The sequence below is a fragment of the Sinocyclocheilus rhinocerous genome, unplaced genomic scaffold (genome assembly GCF_001515625.1).
Source record: "Sinocyclocheilus rhinocerous isolate Xijiao unplaced genomic scaffold, SAMN03320098_v1.1 scaffold1234, whole genome shotgun sequence".
Classification (NCBI taxonomy): Eukaryota; Metazoa; Chordata; class Actinopteri; order Cypriniformes; family Cyprinidae; genus Sinocyclocheilus; species Sinocyclocheilus rhinocerous.
Genome location: NW_015656153.1, coordinates 720,848 through 742,900, shown reverse-complemented (window position 1 = coordinate 742,900; position 22,053 = coordinate 720,848). Strand labels below are relative to the sequence as shown.

At 34.9% G+C, this 22,053-nt stretch overlaps 1 protein-coding gene across 1 annotated transcript; it reads right to left on the bottom strand.

Annotated features, from left to right (window-relative positions):
• Positions 1-3,096: 3,096 nt before the first annotated feature.
• Positions 3,097-7,019, bottom strand: LOC107719515 (protein FAM150B). Its single transcript, XM_074560105.1, is given in 8 exon segments — positions 3,097-3,658; positions 4,772-4,845; positions 5,065-5,145; positions 5,235-5,288; positions 5,471-5,766; positions 6,381-6,383; positions 6,438-6,456; positions 6,459-7,019. Coding segments are annotated over 7 exon segments (585 nt in total). The 5' UTR covers positions 6,526-7,019; the 3' UTR covers positions 3,097-3,658; positions 4,772-4,780.
• Between the last annotated feature and the right edge of the window lie 15,034 nt (positions 7,020-22,053).

The window sequence follows — 22,053 nt, the reverse complement described above, 5'->3', positions numbered from 1 at the left end:
AAATTATAATAATATTTCACAATATTATTGTTTTTACTGTATTGCTGTTTTTACTGTTTTGATCAAATAAATGCACCCTTGCTTGGTGAACCTTGGAAAACCTTACTAACACTAACCTTTGAAACGGTGGGATTTATATTTATTCACAACTTTATATTTTAACCTAATAACTCTGGATGTTTTATGCTAAATATTTCTTTAAAAGTACAAAAGGCACAATGGGCCATGCCTTACCCTATAGGATGTCTCTTAAATGCCAATTTGTTGTGGGAGTTTAAAAGGTTGCCAGCACACTTTAATGAGGTTAAACAAACCATTTGTAACATTTTGTACTTAATTGAACAGACTGCTACTTAGTACCCAAACATACAGAAACAATAATCTGAATTTTTAAATTTACACAATTATGTCTAAATTATTAAAATAATTACACGTTAATTCAGAATTAAATGTTTTAAAATGACATGTATTAAGTGATTGATTGGCATTTTTGTTTAGTCCTGTAACATGTAATATAACTGTAACATCTTGTAACATGATCATTTGAATCTGACACAATAAGGCTGGAAAAGAGTTTAATGTAAACTTTCGTACAGATTTCTCCCAAGACATTCGACTGAAGAAGCTTCGAAGGTTTGTCATTAACAAAGCATGTTTTGCCAAACAGTTTGGTGGAGTTAATGGCAGGGCGTTGTTTATAAAGCCAAGGATGGGCATATATCTTATCTCTAATTTTATATGCATCCTTCAGCTCTGATGCTATAGACGCTTGAGGAGCTTTCATTGGCAGATACATTGTTACTTTGAACATTCTCAGATCATGTGCTCAACAAAGGTCCACTAATCAGCTTATGGAGTTCTTTGAATGCTTCATGTCACCTTTCCGGGAACTTTTTCCAGCATATTACCAACTGAAGTGGGAAAGGGGAACGAGCATTAAGCCTAGAATGGCATTTTGTGGAACACCTATCCAGACAACTTGAAATTTGGCCTCCCAGTGTGGTTTTTGCTTCTGTTAGAGCTGTCTCGAAGAAATTGGCCTTCAACTTTGTAAATGACAAAGCACAAAATGTATTTCTAAAGACATAAGCCTAAAATTCCTAGAATGCATTTATTTGGGGGGAAAAAATCATAAATATTAGCCTAATTTAACAATTTCAATATGATGATGATTTTCACATCCCATATGGTAAAACATCAAAAACATATTAATATAAATATATTTTAACATCCATATTAGCAATATATTATTGGTAATTTTTGCATATATTTGATACATGATATTTTTTGTAATATGGAATGAGTTTCATGATGAATATCTCAACTTCTCAAAATTTTAGACTAGATCAGTAATCCTCAAATCTGACTCGCGAGATCCACTTTCCTGCAGAGTTTAGCTCTAACCCTAATCAAACACACCTGAGTTTGCTAATCAATGTCTAACGGATCATTAGAAAATCACAGGTATAGTTGTTTGATTAGGGTTGGAGCTAAACTATGCAGGAAAGAGGATCCCGCGAGCCAGATTTGAGGATCACTGGACTAGATTATAAAGCAAACTCATATTGCAGTGCTGTTTCTCAGTTGCTTGTGTCACATTCATTGCATGCGGTTAAGCTGACGTGGAGGTATGAGTCACCAAATTTTGAACAGTTCATTTATAATCATCAGGTCAGATCTGGCCAGTTTTGTTCCTGATCTTTGGTTTTAAATTACTGCTCTCTGGCCATCCGTGTCACTTTATGCCACCAGTGGCTGTTAACACCGTATGCCTGTGACAAATTCCAAATCCGTATAACCTGTGTGCATTACATTTCCTACATTATTAAGTTAAAGATATTCCAAAGTCTTTATATTATTCTCTTGATGGTCAGTTTCAGTCATAATGGTAGATGTACCATTTGTTGCTTTGGACTCTTACTCTTACTTGGCCGCAGCCCAAAATTATAGTCAGACCAGCTAAACCACAGTGTTGGCATCAGGTAACTAGTGGGAGTTCCTAAGCAAGCAAGAAAGAGATACACAGGCATTACCTCAGCAGACTGATATAATTGCTTGCAATATGGCTGAACGTAATAACAGAAAGTTTATGCAGTAAACTTGGATGCTAGATGGTACACTGGTACACGCTTTTGGCAAAACAAGAATTCTCTTCATCTACTGAAATGTAGTGATTCTGCCTTTATTTTATGGGATGTTTGAACTATAATGTTCTTGTAGCAAGGTAGGGCATTTCATAAACTTTTCTGAAATTAATCTTTCATTGTATCTCCTGTAAATGTTTGTTCTTAAGCTTGAGCACAAGTGTCAATAGCATGTCTAGACAAATCAAGTAGGAGAACTCTGTAATAGTAAACCAGAGATAATAGAGGGTTTTACCATGGTTCACTAATAGACAGCATACTTATGACATACATTAACTTCTAAGTCAAGTTGATGGGCTGCTGCTGCTTAATACCAAACTATAGACTTATATAGACTATAGAATTTATATACATATGGACTGACTGATTTGAACACAGTAAGTTAGATTGGACTCTAACTAGCTGTAATGATGAAATGATATACTTCCTCTGCTTAATGGACACTAATAAAATTTGCTGACAAACACAAAAAAATCCCCCTGTTTTTCCTTAACAATTTGAAATGTTTTCTTTTTTGCTTTTTATCCTGAGTAGAATGCCAATGCAAACATTATTTCAGAAGGCTGTCACTTAAATGTGCTGTTATGACATCAGCTAAGAGCAGGGTACTGCTTTCCCACACCCTTAACTCTCAAAGGATGGATTTACAGCCAAAATGGAGTGGGAAACTATGAAAAGCAGCAATAGAATATAGCATTTATTAGAAATAAATAACTTAAAATTCAACACCCTTTAAACATTATATAACAAACGTGTTTATTTAAAGATCATATGTTATATATATATATATACTGTATATATTTACAATATTTACAAACTGAACTCTAACTTAGATGTTTATACATTTGACAATAGCAATATTTAATAGCTTGAATGTATAAATACATAATATAAGACATTCAATATTAGCAAAATGCAATTAATTTTTTCACAGAATAAACTGTAACCAGCGTTCATCACTGCCAAGACATATCTTGTAAAGACAAAAAAGAAAGAAAATATCATGCATTTCATAATTCAATCAAAGGATTTAGCTCTGGCTTTGAGGAATGTGACTTTGAGGTTGTCAGGAATATTGGACCAAAGGCTGCGTTCAGCCAGTAAACACCTTTGAACATCTGCAAAACAACATCTAAATTCTTCTTCAACCAAAAACTACTGGACACACAACCTGTGAAGGCAAATTCAACTTCGAATATATGCAGTTGAATGTGACACCCAGAGTTTATCATTTGGCAGCAGAACTTTTTTGTGTTTGTTTTTCCCATAAAACATTGTCTTCTTCATTTTCACCATGACCATTGCCAGTAAACTTGGTTCTAACATCAGTTTTGTCAACTCACAAGACTCACAAGCTGTATGTGAGAAGAAAAGGTCAAAAGAGGAGTTCTGTTTCATTGCAAAAATAGCTATGTTCACATGATAAATATGATTGTTCAGAATTCATTTCATTTCCCTGTTTTTCTCCAAGGCACTTTTCTTGGTTCTCTTTAATTCTTCAGGTCTGTTGAAATCTGTAAAAGGAAACAAAATGATTGACATGAACAAAAATTACTTCTAACACAATAAACCTTAATAAAACCCTATGGGATGCTGGTAAAATGTCTAAAATACATACTACAAATTCATGCTGGAGAACTGATGTATGCAAAAATAAAAGGGGGCATTAGAAAGTGCTGATGTTATTTATTTATTTATTTAAGAAGAAGAAGTATTATTATCCACCTAGATATCTCATGTTTATATTTTTATGTATATTTTTTGAAAAAATATTTTAACATTTCTATTCGGAAAATACTGGCAATTGTTATTATTTTAGTATACAAAGCAATTATAAATGCAAGTTATAGCTATAATTAGTTTTTACTAGGCAGAGGACGAAAAGATCTAAAATAAACCTTGTGATTATATAGTTTCTGCTCCTCAAAGGCACAATAGTGTGGGTACAAAGCACCACAGAAGAGCAAATTGTGCAACACAGATGGTGAAAGGACTGAAGGTTTAATGTTACATTGAGAACTAAAGCAGTGTCATTAAGAAAAGGGCCATTGTCCATAAGTGTGGCTCTTAACTTCAAATGGTTAACATGCCATTTACAGTCAATTGAGAATGTGATCCCAGATTATATTTTGACAGATGTACGGGTGCCACCTGTTTTTGCTTTTCTTATATTTTTGTTTAATTAGAGGAACAGTACAGCATTAAGACTAACTTAACTATTTAACCTCTGCACTAGAAACTCCACCAAAACAGCCTTTTAGCCAAAACATGAAAACCCTTTCATTCCAATCAGATGAAGTAAAAGCTAATCTGGGTACTCCGTAATATTAGAAAGGTCATAAAACAGTTAGGTGTAATATTTCTTATGTAGAGTTATGTTTAATACTTCTGTACACACTGTGTGTAACCAGAAACTGTCTATCAAGTTCTTTTTTTAGAATGTAGTAGCAAGAACGGTGGGATGATTGTGTCCTTGAAAATAAAAACCAGACATTTGATCACTTATTGTGTGTTCTGGGCAAATATTTCCATAGCAAACATTTTAGCAGTAATATATCACACAGCGGAAACGTGTAAAAAAAAAAGTTTACTATTAAATCTCTGTATACATTATGTTAACTATTCACCTGCGACATCTATCCCTCTGAGCACCGCTGGCTCCCTGCTAGCCTTGTAAGAAGCCGGGCACATCTTTTATAATCTAGAAGAAAACAAAACAGAGTTAGACAGATTTAAGACATGCACCATAGAAAATCATAATCAAAATAGTGTAAAAACATCCAAATAAAAAATGTGCATGCATAATTATTCACTTGAATACATGGCAAAACAGTTCAGATTAATTATTCAAGTTAAATATTTCTCACACTCCCATCGCTTATAAAGTCATGCTAATGGTATTCAATGAGGTGGCACTTACAGGCTGGTATTGTGCAGTCCCTGGTATTATGATACAGTTTATAAAAGTGTTTGCTGCATTTGGGGCTAAAATAAAGCGGCCCTGCAAATACACAAAAAGACAGATTTTAAGTTGCTTTCGATTTGCAAACATAATGAAGAACGTGCATAGAGATGCTGACACTTGCTCACCTGTTAAATGTTTTAAAATCTTCTCCTTCTGTGGAATATCTCTCGGAAAGACCTCTGTTAAAAATTTAGAAATTCCTCAGCTTGTAAATTGTTGTACAAAAATGTGATTATTCATATTTATATTGGTCACACGATATGTAATGCCACCCAACAGATCAAACAACCACTATTGTATTCAAGTATGGAGCAGTTCTCCTTATCTCATTTTGTCAGTGATTGAATGTGGTGATGCTTACCAAGAATGCGTTCATGCTGATATGACTTTGTAACTTTATTAACGTCTTTTGTTTCCACCGAGTGCTCGGCGATCTTGGGGGGATGCTGTGTGTTTCCCTCACTGTGATGCTCCTGTGCTAGTCTCCCTCTGTCCCTTAGGAGATCCAGCAGACTGGTGTCGTCCCTGTCTCTCGGTCTGCAGTAGCCGGTGGTGAGGATCAGCAAAAGGAGCCCTATGAAGATAGGTGTGCGCACTGCACTCATGCTGAAAGGTGGGCAACGAGAGCCCCTCTGCCCTGCGTCCAGTTGTATAGGCCTGCAAACACAAGATAATTTCAGTGCCCAGTGCCAATACTTGATTCATTGATTCATATAAATCTGCTTAAAATACGGCATTAATATGTAGTTGAAATATAATTTCAAGGGATATTTAAAGATTTGAGGTTGAAATGTGTATGAATGTACATTCACGTCTTTTTAGTTTCTCAATTTTAAACATTTTAAAATTACAAATATTTTGAGGATCTTTCAGGTAATACATTGTAAAAAAAAAAAATAATAATAATAATAAAATAAGAAATCCGAGTCATAAATTAAACAGATTATAGGAGTATGTTTAAACGGTGAAACGGTTTAATTGTAAAATTCACGTTTGATTCAAAGAGTTACTTGCTACTTCTTTGAAATTAATTGTAAAATTAGCTTCCCACAAGTATTTTTGTCAACTGCATACATACAAATGCTGAAGGTTTGTTGTTAGTTTAATAATATTCAGCTAATACACAATTTTACGCATTATTATCTCCCTTCTCTTAATATTAAGTTGTAACGTGCAATAAATAAGTTGCAGCGTCAGGCACTGTCCGATATCTCTAAACAATCACAGCATCACAGATCCACGCAAGAATCCCGAGTTTTCTCCACTTTTACGCTCTTGCGCAAAGACGCTTTGGAAACAAGTGTTTGTTTGAAAAAGTAACGAATTACCTGTTTCTCTTCAATGCAGATTTAGTTTACACTTGTTTGACAGCCTTCCCGCGTGTTTAAAGATTAATAATGTTAACGCAAAACACATCAAATAGACTCCGCTGGCGTCGCTTCTCCAAAGGTACTTCCACAGGCTCTAGCGCACCATGACAGAAGGAGAGCGAGTCTCTTTTATATGTTTAAAGACAGCCGTGGTCATCTGTTGATCGTGTTGACTCAAAGTGGGTGGAAATTGACGAAAGTCCGCAGCTTTTTATTTATTTATTTCCCCCTCCGGTGCGTAAAGTTGCTTCAGATCATCCGGCATGGGTTCCTCACTTTTTATTGTCAGTTGCAGACGTAAGGAGCTGTCCCATGTGGATTACCCCGGCATGTCTTTAATTAGAAACGCGTTAAGAGCACTCCTTAAAAAATGCATTTTAATTCTGTTGGATCACCGTCTCGTAACGCGCATCTTCCGGTGGTCCAATTTGGCACGAGTGGAAAGATTCTCACCAGAAGTGTTTTCTCTGTCCTAATGCCTCTTTGTATCTTCTTATGAAATACGTACGCGCTGTGCTTCTCTGCTCCTTTATCTTTAAAGTTTCCCCAAAGAGGATGCTGCAGTTTTGTTTTTCAGCGCAAAATATCATTAGAAACCATCATGGTAAGAGCTGGAGTGGGAAGGCAGAATCTCGTGGAGACTTATCCACAGCAGCGTCTATGAGAAGACTGAGGCCTTCTCCAATATTGGTTTCGTTCTCAATCTCGACATTATACCACTCCCTTTGAGTATAGAAAAAAAATCACTCATATTTCATTCCCCTCCTCTCTGGCTCGCAAACGGTTTAAATAAGGGTTGCACACCATTCTGCTGCTCGCTTCCATGTCCATAGCTGATGATAATCAGGATTATATACCTTGGGAACTATTATTAATCATGCTGCATGGATTTATCTGGGATAACGTGATGCGGTGTTGATGCACAGCTCAACAGTGCCACACAGTGTGATTGCGTTAGTTTGAATGATAAGTGTTATGAAATGTTCATAAGGTAAACATACGGTACCTTATAGAGAATTTATAAAATGACAATTCTGTCATCGTTTAATCACCCTGTTGTAGTTCCAAACCTGTATGACTTTATTTCTTCTTTGGATGAAAAAAAAGATGATAAATCATGTATTTGTTTATTTATTTACTTGCTTATTTATTTAGCCTATTTATTTATTTACTGTTGTACTGTTGTTTTGGACCTCATTGACAAAAACAGTTGAAACATTTTTTTTATTATTAAAAAAAAAGAAAGGCATACAAACTGGAACAACATGAAGTAAATGATGACTTTTTTTAATATACTGTTGTACTGTTATTTTGGACCACATTGACAAAAACAGTTGAAACCTTTTAAAAAAAAGAGAGAGAGAGAAGGAAAGACACAAATTGGAGCAACATAAAGTAAATTATGACTTTTTTAAATTTTGTGGTAAACTATCCCTTTAACTTGATCATGAAGCATGTGAAATATAAAAATTTGCCTTGCACAATAAACCCACTGAACTAGAAAACTTAACTTTAAAAACTTTATTACTTGCGTCTTATGATAAATTGCTTATGATGTTTTTCATTTATAAGTCGCTTTGGATAACAGTGTCTGCTAAATGAATAGATGTAAATATAATTGCATTCATAAATGTTTTAATTATATCCAAGTTGTTCCAAAGTGGCAGCATGCAGTTATGAGTTCAGTGCAATTAAAACTCATAAAAATGAGTAGAAATTATAAATTGTGACAGGTTAAATGAATGAAACGGAAAGCTATAAAATAATGATAAAAGCATTTTTAAAGAACAGAAGAGTGTAACTCACTCTCACATCAGTGGCCACACAGTTGTTCCTGTCTTTGTGCCAATAAATGATGCATTGTTGCATTTTTTTAATAGCCCACTTTTCCTCTCCTTTATCACCCACAGACCCTCTATCTTTTAATCCTACAGTCTTTATTCTTCTGCCCCACCTTCACTTTGCCCCATCCTCTTCTCTCTCTCTCTCTCTCTCTCTCTCTCTCTCTCTCTCTCATTGTCTCTTCACAAATTAGCCATACTGTACTTGTGAATGAAATGTTCCTGCCTCCCTTATTTTATCATCTGTGGTTAAAATGTTCTTCAAAGCTGCCCCTAGTTATCTAAGCGACTTACTAAACTTGAGATAATGCACCACATGAGCGGGTACAACTAAGATAACAACACAAGTAGTGGCAAGCTGTCGCCCACAATTCCTACATGTGTGAAGTATTCTGTGTTGTTTACTGACTACATCTTACAGATACACTATTGTGTGCACTGTAACATTGCAGAGACCTTGAAACCACAAGATTTTTGAGTCACATCTCAGCTTTGATATTTTCATTGGTTCAAATCTGCATTCATGTTTGGTTTGTGAAGTTATTTTTGTTTCCTACTAAATGTGCATATACTCTAAAAATGATTTTTCAAAGTTAAATGAAACAGAGTATTGGAGTACATTTTACAAGAAAATAATATGTTAGTACATAAAAATTTAATATTTAATTCAATGTGCCACTTGCCATTTCTTTGCAATTAATTGGGAAATTGACTTGCAATTAAAAACTGTTTCTACAATTTTTTTTTCAATGTAGATATTTTTTTTCAACCCACTAATTTTCTACAAAATGCCCATTGTAAATATTCCGAAAACAGACTCAATGTTTTGAAAGCTTTTTTTATGTTTACCTAGAGTGTATATTTGGAAAGACTGGGGCTAGCTGTATTGCGATTGTGCTACAAGTATGTGCTTAAAATGTTCTTCCTTTATAAATACTTTACTGAATTAAAACAATGCAAGAGAATTAAGTAGTAGGCATACTTTATGCAGCACATGCTCGACACACGTTTTTTGTTTTCCCAGAGCTTTTTTAATTTTTTATTCTAGTTTCACTTTTGGCCAGTCATTTTTAGGGTAGGTCTTATTTCTACCCAGGAAAAATATAGTTAATTTACATGCATCAACCTTTTGTGACAACATGCCCCGGTCACAGACTATGGTATTTGTCACAATGGGAACCTGTTACTGAATAGCCTATTATAAATGAATTAAATGTAAATTTATTCTAATTTAAGATGAATTGAATTTGAATTTATTCTAATTTAAGAAGGTTTTGAACACAAGATAGATAGAACAATCAAACCATTAAATCATATATGTATCTTGTACATGTACTCTTACTTGTATGCATATTGCCCCCTATAGGTCTTGTGAGATAAACAGTAAGATAATCTAACTGCATACAACCACAAATCAAGTAAAAATAAAAAATAACTTAATTGATTAAATCATTAAATACAATAAAAACCGCTAACTTAGTTTAAACTCCCAAAACACAAAAAATGTCCCTTCCTGCTCAATTACGATAAGCATCACTAAGCTGTTTTTGTAGCATTTGTTGAATATGCAATGCATCGTACATTCAAATGATATAGTAATATGAGAATGGCAACTGTGCTACAAGTGTGCGCTTAAACATTTTTTGTTATTTTCCTTTTAAAACTTCTAGAATTTCACTGCAAGAGAATTAAGTAGTAGGCCTACTTTATGCAGCACATGCTTGACACAGCACAAACAGCGACACTAAGCCTCCCACGTGTGGCCTTTATCTCCTCCCTGCCTCCCTACAGACCAATCTGTCATCAGACTCTTTCTTAACGGACAACAGATCCTGCTCTCATCCACTAGAACTAGCTGCGGTGATCCTCTCTACTATCACATAATAAGCGCTCCCGTTCAGTAGTTATTCAGTGCTTGGTATGACACCAGCCATGTCGACCCGTATCCAAACATGCAGTGCTCAGTTCAGCCTACACATTCAGCCACTGATCCTAAAATCCACTGATCTTCTTTCAGCCATTAACTCATTAATCTTGGCTCATGCCAGTTCCCTGTCCACAGCCTTAATCCCTGCTGACCTCTTTGCCATATTTGATATCACAGACAACTTTGACAGCAGTTTTGATATGTTTGCGTGATTAGTTACGTCTGTTCGTTGTCACGTCAGCACCATATGTTTGGTTTTGACTGAACGCCAAAGCAGCTGTCCATACACGGCCATACCTGATGATTCCAGTTTGTCCAGGCGTTCTGAGACTTGTTTATAGCAGAAAGTTTGTTGGGAGCTTTTTACAGTGTAAAACTGCTGAGTCAGTGAGCTTGGTTAGATAATGCTGTATTTCTAGTGCCATGCTTTACTTAAAGGTTGTCACTAATAACTAGTCTGCAGTAGCTTAAAAGTAAAGTGTGTAATTTCCAGAACTAAAGTGAATTGTAAAAATAACTGTTTCTTCACCTACTACACACTACCATTCAAAGGTTAAAAAGGTTAAAAAGAAATCTCTCATGCTCACCAAGGCTGCATTTATTTGATCAAAAATTCATTAAAACGGTAATATTGTGAAATATTACTACCATTTAAAATAACTGTTTCTATTTTAATATATTTTAAAATGTAGTTTTTTTCCTGTGATGACAAAGCGGAATTTTCCGCATCATTACTCCCGTCTCTTTAGTGTCACGTGATCCTTCAGAAATCATTTTAATATGCTGATTTACTGCTCAAGAAACATTTTGTATTATTAACGATGTTGAAAACAGTTGTGCTGCTTAATATTTTTGTGGAATTTGTGATACTTTTTTTTCAGTATTCTTTGATGAATAGACTTGATTTTACACAGAAATCTTTAGTAACATTATAAATATATTTACTGTAACTTCTGATCAATTTAATGCATCCTTGCCGAATATAAGTATTCATTTCTTTTAAACGGTAGTGTACATTTTGAATGGTTATCAATGGATAAGGATCTGGATCATGCTAACCAGCATCCCTTGACCCTTTGTGATCTGATTTGACACTGTGAGTCAAAGCCACATCTTTCATTATTGCCCTCAACATGACCACAACAATATGAACAAAAATGCCAGAATCAAACATCCTGTCATCTGTGAATTCTAGGAGTTGCTAGGTTAATGTATTTCTCAAAAAAAATTCTTGATTGTGTAGTATAAGTTTATGGATTTATTTTTAATAAAAAGCTCAATTTGATTATCAGGTTTGTTTCTTGTACTATTAACAGGCATCCATAAATAGCATGTGTGCAGAGTTAAATAAGAGTAATATGTTATAGCACATGTTCTGATTAGTTAGCATCACCAAGGAATCCCACTTAGAAAAGACGCAGGGGTCTTGCTGAAATATTTTTTTGCTTCAAGCAAGCAGACATGATTAAAGGCGTCAAATCATACTTTTTATCATGAGGTTTTTTGTGTGTGCCATAAACAGTCATAATTGAATTTAGTTAGGGTTTTAGTTGGATAATTACTGTTCTTTTTACAGTATAGTTTCAAGTTTTAAAAGTTGCAGGATGTTTTCATATATAATTTCCTTATTTTATCTCAAAACATCAAGGACAATTTGATTTCATGGTATGAGGAACCTGAACCTCATGAATGCGAAAACGTTTGTCGTGTTCCTGTTGGGAAATAGATGTGTGAACGTGTCTCATGTATCCTGCAAAACTATTATCCCATCTCTGGATGTGTGTATGTGGTTTGTCGTCGGTAACCTTAGAGACCAAGCAAGCAGAGACACTTCTGAAATGACTCATTCAGGGGCAGAATGCATGTAAACGGATTTAATCTTAAAGGAATAGTTCATCCAAAAATAAATTTGGTCATTATTTTCTCACCGTCATATCATTCCAAACCTGTTGTGCTGTTATTCTTTTTGGAGAATGACAAATGCAGCTCTTTTCCATACAATGATAAACTGGCCATTTTTTTCTGTTTTGCACAGATATAACTAAATAAATCGGGTTTGGAATGACATGAGGGTGAATAAATAATGACAGAATTTTAGTTTTAGGGTGAAAGATTCCTTTAATCATTAGCATTCTCTGATGCTTTGTCTTACTAACAGATACATCTATAGAAATCCACTGTGGTGTTTTGATGGAATAAAACTTTTCTATGTTGAGGCTTGTGAACAATCTTCAGAGTGAAGGCTTCTGTGACGGAGGAAGGATTGAGTGGTTTGAAGACAAACTATGTGGTTATTGTTTATACAGGATTACAAATTCATACATTTCTATTCCCATCTATCTTTTTTGAAAGCTCATAGGCCTTTGTGAAAACCCAGAAATCCTTAGTAAAACATGACTTCACTTGAAGAGTAATTTCACAGGATCTTTCAGACAACACAAGCAGTCGGTTTGACACCACACTGGAAAAAGATTTACCGTTGCTTGAGGGCTTATACCACACAAGTGTGGCATACTGTACAAGCTTTTTATATACAGTAGAACTCAACCATGACAGTTTATTTAAAATTTTCCTGAATTTTCACATTTTTAAAGTTGATATTATGGTAATAGAGACTCCATACCATTTTGTCAAGCTGTTTTTGTGTGCATTTTGTAAATACTAAAAATTTATCAAAGTTTTATGGCACATTCATTTCGGAAATGTATGATTTTTTTTTTTTTTTTTAGCAAATTTAATCAATCTATCAGGTAAGTCAAAATCACTGTGATTTTTAGATGCATTTTGCAGTTGTACTTTCAAAGCTCACACTGGTACTTTGTAATCTGTTAATATTTCTCTTTGATGTTTACGTTTGACGGCCTAAATAAAAGAGGGAATTCCTTTTGATAATTTATTAATGATGGTGTGTACTGAGAGACCTTATCCTTATGACGCTAACAGAGAAAATGAATAGCATAGCAACTTACTATCCACAGCACATAAAATACCTAGAATACAATAATCAATAGTAATGTCTCTTACCTTCATCAGACCTGGTGGGAAATGATCTGCTAATTATGTCCTCACGATATTCACTCCGTAAAACAAAAAAGTGTACATTCATACAAATTAAATTAAAGGAACCTTGTGGCAATGAAAAACCACCGGTTCAGTTTATGTTGCAAATGAATATTACTCTTCTGTTCTATTAATTTCTCTACTAGCAAGTCAAAAATCTCAGTAAGTGACAACAATACATTTGCTAAGGATTTCGAAAGCTCAGAAGGATTTCGAAAGCTTTACGATGGCATTAGCTAAAGACCATTAATGTCATTACACACTCTTTGCCTTGCCAAAAGCTGTAATGATAACTAATATACATTTTCCTGACACTTTTACATATAAACCTTTTTTAAAGCTCTGTGCTGAGATTACTTAAGATACATAATGCAAACATGAACTTGACGGGTGTCAAATCACTACCTGAAGAATCACACGTACAAGAGAATGTGGAGCCAAAATCAATATATTTTGATTGCAGGTGTCTGGAGTGAGACTCCAGATCTCCAAATTCCATCCCCGCCGCTGTTGAGATAACACATTATCACGTCTTTGTTGGCCAGCACACTGTGATGAACTCATGTAAATACGTGACACAAGCTGTGGTGAGTCAAACTGGAGTTTCTGGAAAGAAATCCATTGCTATCTGCACTTTCTTTGTACTGCTACTGCGATTCAGTTTGAAAAGTTCAAATAGTCTTGTTTCAAAAATATAACTACTCACATTAAAGCTGATTACAGCTTGAGCAATTTCTGAATTTTGCTATGAAATCCTGTAATTTGTATTTCAATCAAAACATACACAAAACAAATAGCAGTTTTAAGTATTTTAAAACATAAATAGTCTTAATCCACAAAATATTAATATACTGTAAAATCTTAGGAGTGTGAATGAAATGATTTAAATAATTCACACTCGATTCACCCTTCATTTAACAGTCTGCTATCAAAATATAAAATTCCAATTGATTGAGAAAACAGTTAAAAGAAGAGTTAATTTGCAAGAAATTTACTCACCCTCAGGTGATGTAGATAAGTTTGTTTTTTCATCGGAACAGATTTGGAAAAATTTTGCATTACATCACTTGCTCATCCAATCTCATCTCATGGCTCTCATTCTGACGGCACCCATTCACTGCTGAGGATCCATTGGTGAGCAAGTGATGCAATGCTAAATTTCTCCAAGCCTGGTCCGATGAAGAAACAAACTCATCTACATCTTGGATGACCTGAGTGTGAGTAAATTTTCAACAAATTGGGTGAACTATTCTTTTAAAGGGTTAAATCATTTTAAGATGACATCTGGAGCATGCAGACACCACAAGACAAGAAATGTGTATGGTAATTTAGTGAGACTAATAAGTCTTTTAGGCTACAGCTAAATCTTTTGCGAAAGACTGCAATAGTGAAGGCTGAAATCTCTGTGTGAGTAATTTTAAGACCCCCCTTGTGTAGACATTTAGGTCATCAGTGCACAACTCCCTAGAAGTCATCAGAGAAAAGACACTTCAGGCAGTGCTGTGATGAAGAGCCTCTTGCACTTTGTGCAGCAAATTCCTCTGTGATGTCCAAAAGCTGATTAATTCTTCAAGACATTGGACTACAGATGAGCATCTTTTGCTCAGTTAGAATGATAAATATTTACTTTAAAACATTTACACTCTTAAAAATAAAGGTGCTTCATGATGCCATAGAGGAACCTTTTTTGTCTAAATGGTTCCATAAAGAACCTTTAACGTCTGAAGAAAGGTTCTTTGTGGTGAAAGAAGGTTCTTCAGATTGTAAAAAAGTAAGAAAGAGATGGTTCTTTAAAGAATCTTTGACTGAATGGTTCTTTGTGGAACCAAAAATGGTTCTTCTATGGCATTGCTGTGAAGACCTTTTAAGCACCTTTATTTTTAGGAGTATATATGGATGTTGACGTGAGGAAAGGAGAGGCTGTTACGGGAGCCTGTCAGGAAAATTTTTTATTGTTTGTGTAAGCAATTAGCATCAAAACAGAGAAGGTTTACCAAAAGAGAAATATGTGCACTCACACTGCCTCCTACATCAAAATATGACAGGGAAAACCGCTTTTGTGGACTTAACATGAGATGAGAGGTTATAACAGCACAAAATATAAGCCTAAAATTTCCCAGGGATTTATTTTCTAAGACCAACTGTTAAGAAACTCGGAACTCAATCTGTAAACATAAAACTTAATGTTACTTTGAATTTATACTACATACCATTAATAAATTATGACTTGGAAGAGTTTTCTTGCAGCTGAGGGGAGGCTGGAAATGAATCATTAGATTTTGAATCAGCTCCTGGTGCTGTGGCTCTGAAAGTTTATATAAGGCTAAATAATGCAGTTAGTTCAAAAAGCTGCACTAGACCGTGACTTTTCACTGTAAAAATCATTCTGCTAGTCTGTAAGTTAGGAACTCTAGGTGGACATATATTTTACATATAAGTTCCAACATGGCACGAATGCGCCACGTCCAAGTATTTGTGGGAGGATTTTTTTAGCGATTCTTTCTAAAAGTTACATTTTATGTCAGTAGGTGGCGCAAAACTTTGCTGTCTTTAACCGGTTCCTTCATGAATGCAGATTCATTCATTTTGGAACAAACGAAATGAGTCACTCAACGGATTCGCTCAAAACACTGAGATTCTTTCGAGAACAAAACAAGCAAATGAGTCTTTATGAGCCAGTCATTGAATCATTCATTAAACCGATTTGTTCAAAAACTTTGAATCATTCAGGAACAAAACCACTACCATATGTTACTCGGAGATACATGCAATGATTCAATTTGACCGTGGCTTTGTTGGGAACTATTTGGCGGAGCAAAAACAGTAACTAGGGACATTTTTTTCAAAAATGTAAGTTACTCAACATTACGTTTTGTTTATTGAACTGTTGTATATAAATGGCATATTTACAATCTTGCCGTTGGAAAATGTATCAGCATAGCTGTGTTTATCTGCGGCCAAAACAGAAACGTAAATAACGTTGGGTAAAACTCACTTTATGTATGGAACTCAAATGACTTTTATTGAGAGGGCGGCTGTGTTGAGCGACTGGGCTTTGTGTCACACTGCTTTTGAAAATCTCCACCCGTGGGACAAGTTACGTGGGTTGATTTGTCGCAATCACACGTCAGATCTCAGCTGTCCCCAATCTGCTGTTACTGTAGCTTTGAACATGAGGGAATCCCTCTTGCTCCGAGATCAAAGCATAGGAACAACAAGCTGCAAAGCAAATCAGACAGGGAAACCCTCTGTTTACTTCATCTAGGCAGGTCTTTTGAGGAAATGTTGAGAGAGACTTAAGAGTTAGGCTACGTATTTATTTTTATTTCACTAGCAAGAACAATAAGTTTCCACATTTTACATATTTGAATTTTTGGATCAGATAGGATTATAAGCTAGATGTTATATTTCGGTGTCTTCTGAAATAATGAATACATAAGGCCTTATGTAAATTTACTAATAGGAGCTCATTATAATATGTTTAATAAAGATTCCAGTATGCAATGTAACTAATGTAGCTGGCACTATTTCATGTTATGAAATCTTGTGAGAATTTTTGAAATTCAGATTTGTTGATTTATCATTTTCTTAATGTCCACTGACACATTCTTTTTACCATATCTGACTTACAAATAAATATTGAAGATTTGTAAGATACAATAATAGGGAGGGAATTCAGTCCTCCTCATTCCTGAGTCTCGCTGAACCTCTGTGCCGTGAGAAAGAAGCTGAAGACAAACATAAGACATTCTGTGTATTTCACTTTCAAAAAATCGTATTGCTCAGAGGATGCTCTTTCAAAGCTCATAGTCTTATTGGAGTTTATACTGTACTTAAGTTTCAATTAATTGTTAACTTCTCAGATGCTCCTCTTACAAACTTGAGTGCAGCATGTAAAACATTTGACTATTAATTGCATATTTTTTATCCTGGCAGGAAATAACCAAGATTAAACAGAGCTCCTTTATGATTTTTCTTTCCTGTGGGAAAACATTAGCAAATCAGCCAGAAAATGTTTAGAAAGAACTTGAGTAAATGTAAACCAATGGTTTATTTCTCAAACTGAAGTTATTGAATTGCCATGTTGTCTGTAGGAAGTCATGTTGTTCTGCTCTGGCATGTGTTTATTGATCTTGGCAAGCTCTCGTTTGTTGTTCTGTATCCTAATATAACCCCTGTTCACAAAATTGCACAATTCAGGATTCCACCTGGTCAATCAGGCCTGATGAATCTTTCTTGGGGTGTGTGTCTGTAGTTTATAAGACAGACCCACATCTTGGCTGCTACTGCAGGCGTTACTGCCCCATATCATCATTTACCAGCTGCACAGACGGCAGGCTAAAACAAAGCCCGACTTTTGACTGTGTAGTTGTTTATTGATCTTGGCAAGCTCTCGTTTGTTGTTCTGTATCCTAATATAACCCCTGTTCACAAAATTGCACAATTCAGGATTCCACCTGGTCAATCAGGCCTGATGAATCTTTCTTGGGGTGTGTGTCTGTAGTTTATAAGACAGACCCACATCTTGGCTGCTACTGCAGGTGTTACTGCCCCATATCATCATTTACCAGCTGCACAGACGGCAGGCTAAAACAAAGCCCAACTTTTGACTGTGTAGTGTGTGTGTGTGTGTGTGTGTGTGTAATATATATTTGTATTTATTTAACCCTCTCAAGTTTTCTCTTCAGCTTTAACAGCCCAATGCTACATATTTATCTAAGCAGCTGAGCGTGTAGTGTGCTGGCACTTAACGCAAGCTTGCAACTGCTCTTGCCATGAACTTATGAAATAATGTACTGTCCTATTATGTTTTTGTCTTCTGTCTTATCTATGCCTTCATCGGGAACAACTGAAAATGGCAATGGAGATTACTGGCATACTACACTACCGTTCAAAATTTGGGGTCAGTAAGATTTTAAAAATATATATATTAGTACTTTTGGATGCATTAAATTGATCAGAAGTGACAAATAAATGCTGAACTTATTAAATAATTAGTTTACCGTTTCCATAAAAATATTAAGCAGCACAACTGTTTTGAATATTGATAGTAATAGGAAATGTTTCCTGAGCAGCAAATTAGCATATTAGAATGTTTTCTGAAGGATCATGTGACACTGAAGAGTAATGGCTGCTGACAATTCAGCTTTTCCATCATAGGAATAAATTACATTTTCGAACATATCAGAATAGAAAAGAGTTACTTTAAATTGTGATACAAATTTTGAAAAATCACAGTATTACAGTTTTTACTATATTTTTGATTAAATAAATGCAGGTGAGCATACTTCTTTCAAAAACATGGACAAATCTTACTGACTCCAAACCTTTAAACAGTAGTGGATGTTGAGTATTTACTATTGTTAAAAGGAAAAAAGGCTTCAGAGCAGATAAAAAAAAAATAAAAAAAAGATCAGAATTGCAATTACACTAAGACCAATTATCAGAGTTATGCTGTCCACATTAATTTGATAACTTCAGTCTTACTGAACACACTCAAAAGGTAACAAAAGCTGTATCTTTTCAAAAAGTACTAATATGTATCATTTAGGTAATAATATGCATACTTAAGATGCTAGTATGCACCTTTAGGGTACCAATATGTATCCTTTAGGGGTAAATAAGGTACAAATGTGTACCTTTTGAAAGGGTACTGCCCCAGTAACAACTTGTACCTTTTTTTCTGAGAGCGTATGTCAACCCTAACACTCTCATTGTCTTTATTTCTCTTTAGGAATTTCAGGAGAAACATTTAAGTCAACGTCTGAGCAGCAAAATGTTCATCTGCGACAAGAAGTGTCTACACTGTGTAAGAGGAGATCTGAAGATATTCTGCCCCCATGAGTTTGTGGATGAGCTAATCAAACTAAAAACCCACAAAGTGAGTTCACCTCTCTGAATCTGTGATCTCAAGAAATTTATTGATAGAGCGATTGCTGGTTTCCTGTGTCTCAGTTCAAGCTAGCTGGTAAGCTGGTAGGCAGCTCACAAAAGGTGACTTAAGGCTAATCTGCCATAAGCCACAGCAAAGTGTTTGATGGTTCAAAGTGACTACAGGCTGATCCTATTTAGCCACCCACACTGGGATGAGAAAGGCATACTTGTCTTAAGAGATTTTGTATTCCATCAATTAAAAGACTCCGACATGGATTTCCTTTCATTGAAAACCAGGTTTTAGTAGGACTGCAAATTCATTGTCAATGGATATTTCTAGATGAGAAAAAACAGGAAGTATACTGTACATGTCTAATGATACAGTCTTTATTGTTGTGATGACACTGAATACATTGTCTAACCATTCTTTAGTTAGACCCAGATGCACGCTTTTGGGCCTAAAGTGAGTATTAAATCCTTATCAGATCCCAGTTATCTACATTAAGCAATAATTCACACCTGTATACTGGCATACCTCACAGTTCACTGAGCATCGTCTAACATTCCTGAATTCATACGCAGTTTATGTAATTGACTTTTTGAAGCTGTAAAGGAGCTGCATGATCTACTGTACAGACAAAAAGTGCTGTATAAACTACCATAAACGTTTGGGGTCAGTGAGATTTTAGTTTTTTAAGAAATTGTTACTTTTATTCAGCAAGGATATATTAAATTGACCTAAAAGAAAGAGCTATTTAGTCAAATATATTTATAATGTTACAAAAGATTTATGTTTCAAATCAATGCTGTTCTTTTGATCAAAGAAGCCTGAACAAAATGTATCCGATTTCTAAAACAATAATAAGCAGCACAACTGTTTTCAACACTGATAATAAAAAGAAATGTTTCCGCAGACTGGACTAATGGCTGCTGAAAATTCAGCTTTTCATCACAGGAATAAATTAAATATTAAAATGAATTCCAACAGTAAACAGTTATTTTGATTTCCATAGCTTATACATTTCAAACTCTGTATTATAATCATACAGTTATATCCTAATGTGTCCTTGCTGTTTTCATATGTTGTCATTTTTCAGCAAAATGTCTCATGGGAAAGAGCCCAAACGCTGAGGTTAAATTGGGCTGGGTTAAATAGCAACGCTCTTGATTGGTGGCCGGATAGCTAAATGTCAGTTGTAGAGAGTGATGTATCAGAGGGCTAGAGATAGTGTAGGCGTAGTTTGATTAATAAGGTGCCTGAAGCAGTGACTCAGCCAGCCGGAGCAGAGACCTCCGTGATAGGAGCCCCTGCACCATCCACCCGTGATCAATAAGCCAGTCCAAGAGATTTCCAGGTGTATCATAAGAGCAACAGTAAATTTAAAACAGGTTTTAAAGGTTTGGACTCTTTGTGAATTGATTTTGATTAATCGGACACAGCGTTTCACAATATGTTTTATGTCTTTTGGAGCTTCACAGCTTCATCACTAAGGCTCCCCTAAATTGACTCCAAACCAGAAATATGTTTGTTTAAACTCAAAGTGGTCTGGATGTCATTAAGCACTGTGATTAATATTATTAAAATGGACGCGATTACAATTAAACAAAGACAGACCAAATAGATCTTTCAATAGACAGACAGAATTTGGATAAAAATCGTCTGCTGAATGAATAAATGTAAATGTAAGTAGCTTTTTCTTGAAAAATAAAAATATTGGCTTGATCGACATTTTTTATGTAAAAAAGGAAAAGATATTGGATTAAATGAGTATGAATAAAACGAGTAAGAGCACAGCTGCAGAAATCTGCCTGTTTTTGGTCTTTATATGTGCACATATATTATTATTATTTTATTATAGTATATTATTATATATTTAGTTTTATATTACTTTATCTGTAAGTAACTTGATAAGCTACCACTAAATATTGTAGAAACTTAATTTGCTGTAAAGTTGCTTTGCAATGATTTGAATCGTGAAAACCGCTGTACAAATAAACTTGAATTGAAAACTTGAATTGAATAACTGGAAGTTTCAACTTATTTTGACTGCCTTAATATAATATCAATAATATTTTGTCATAGTTTTTGTTTCATAGATTTAACAAGGCAAAACAGAAATAGCAGAAAGTTGAATTTTGCCAGTTATATCCTGTTATCCAAATGATGTAATTTAATAATAATAATTTAATAATTTATGCATTTAGCAGACGCTTTTATCCAAAGCGACTTGCAGTGCATTCAGGCTATACATTTTTTACCAGTATGTATGATGTTGTCTCAGATCTTTCTGTTGCAATAAATTAGAAAATATTTCAAGTTTCTATTTAAAGCAACAGAGAATATAAATATCATAACAACTGCTGATGCTTATATTGGCCTTTTGTGCATCTTCCACCAGGCCGCTGGTTCTTGTTCCTCTTTGTAGGTCAGATGTTATTATTGGAACGGAGTCAGTCAGTCTGTGTTTGATTGTGACATTATGAAACACAATTTGTCAATGTCTTCAAGTGCTGGGAAGATTTCTGGTTTTTAATTTGCACCCAGTATATTTATTGACAAAGGCAGATTATTTAGATGATGAAGTCATCGCATCCTTTTGTGTCTCGCAGCAATTGCATGACAGATATTAACCCACATAAGGCCAAGCTGACCAGCAGAAGGATAAACTTTGGGACTGAATGGCAGATTTTAATAATTGCAGCCTCCTGCTTTTAATAATTTCTCAGCTGTCTTTTTTTTTTATCAGAGAGCATGCTCATCATAGACCAGAAGACTTTGGGTTTTATCCCCAACAAAAACACCTTGCTTAAATTTATTAAACGACACAAACTGACAGTAATTGAAAACGAATATAGGGAGCTGGAGATAAAT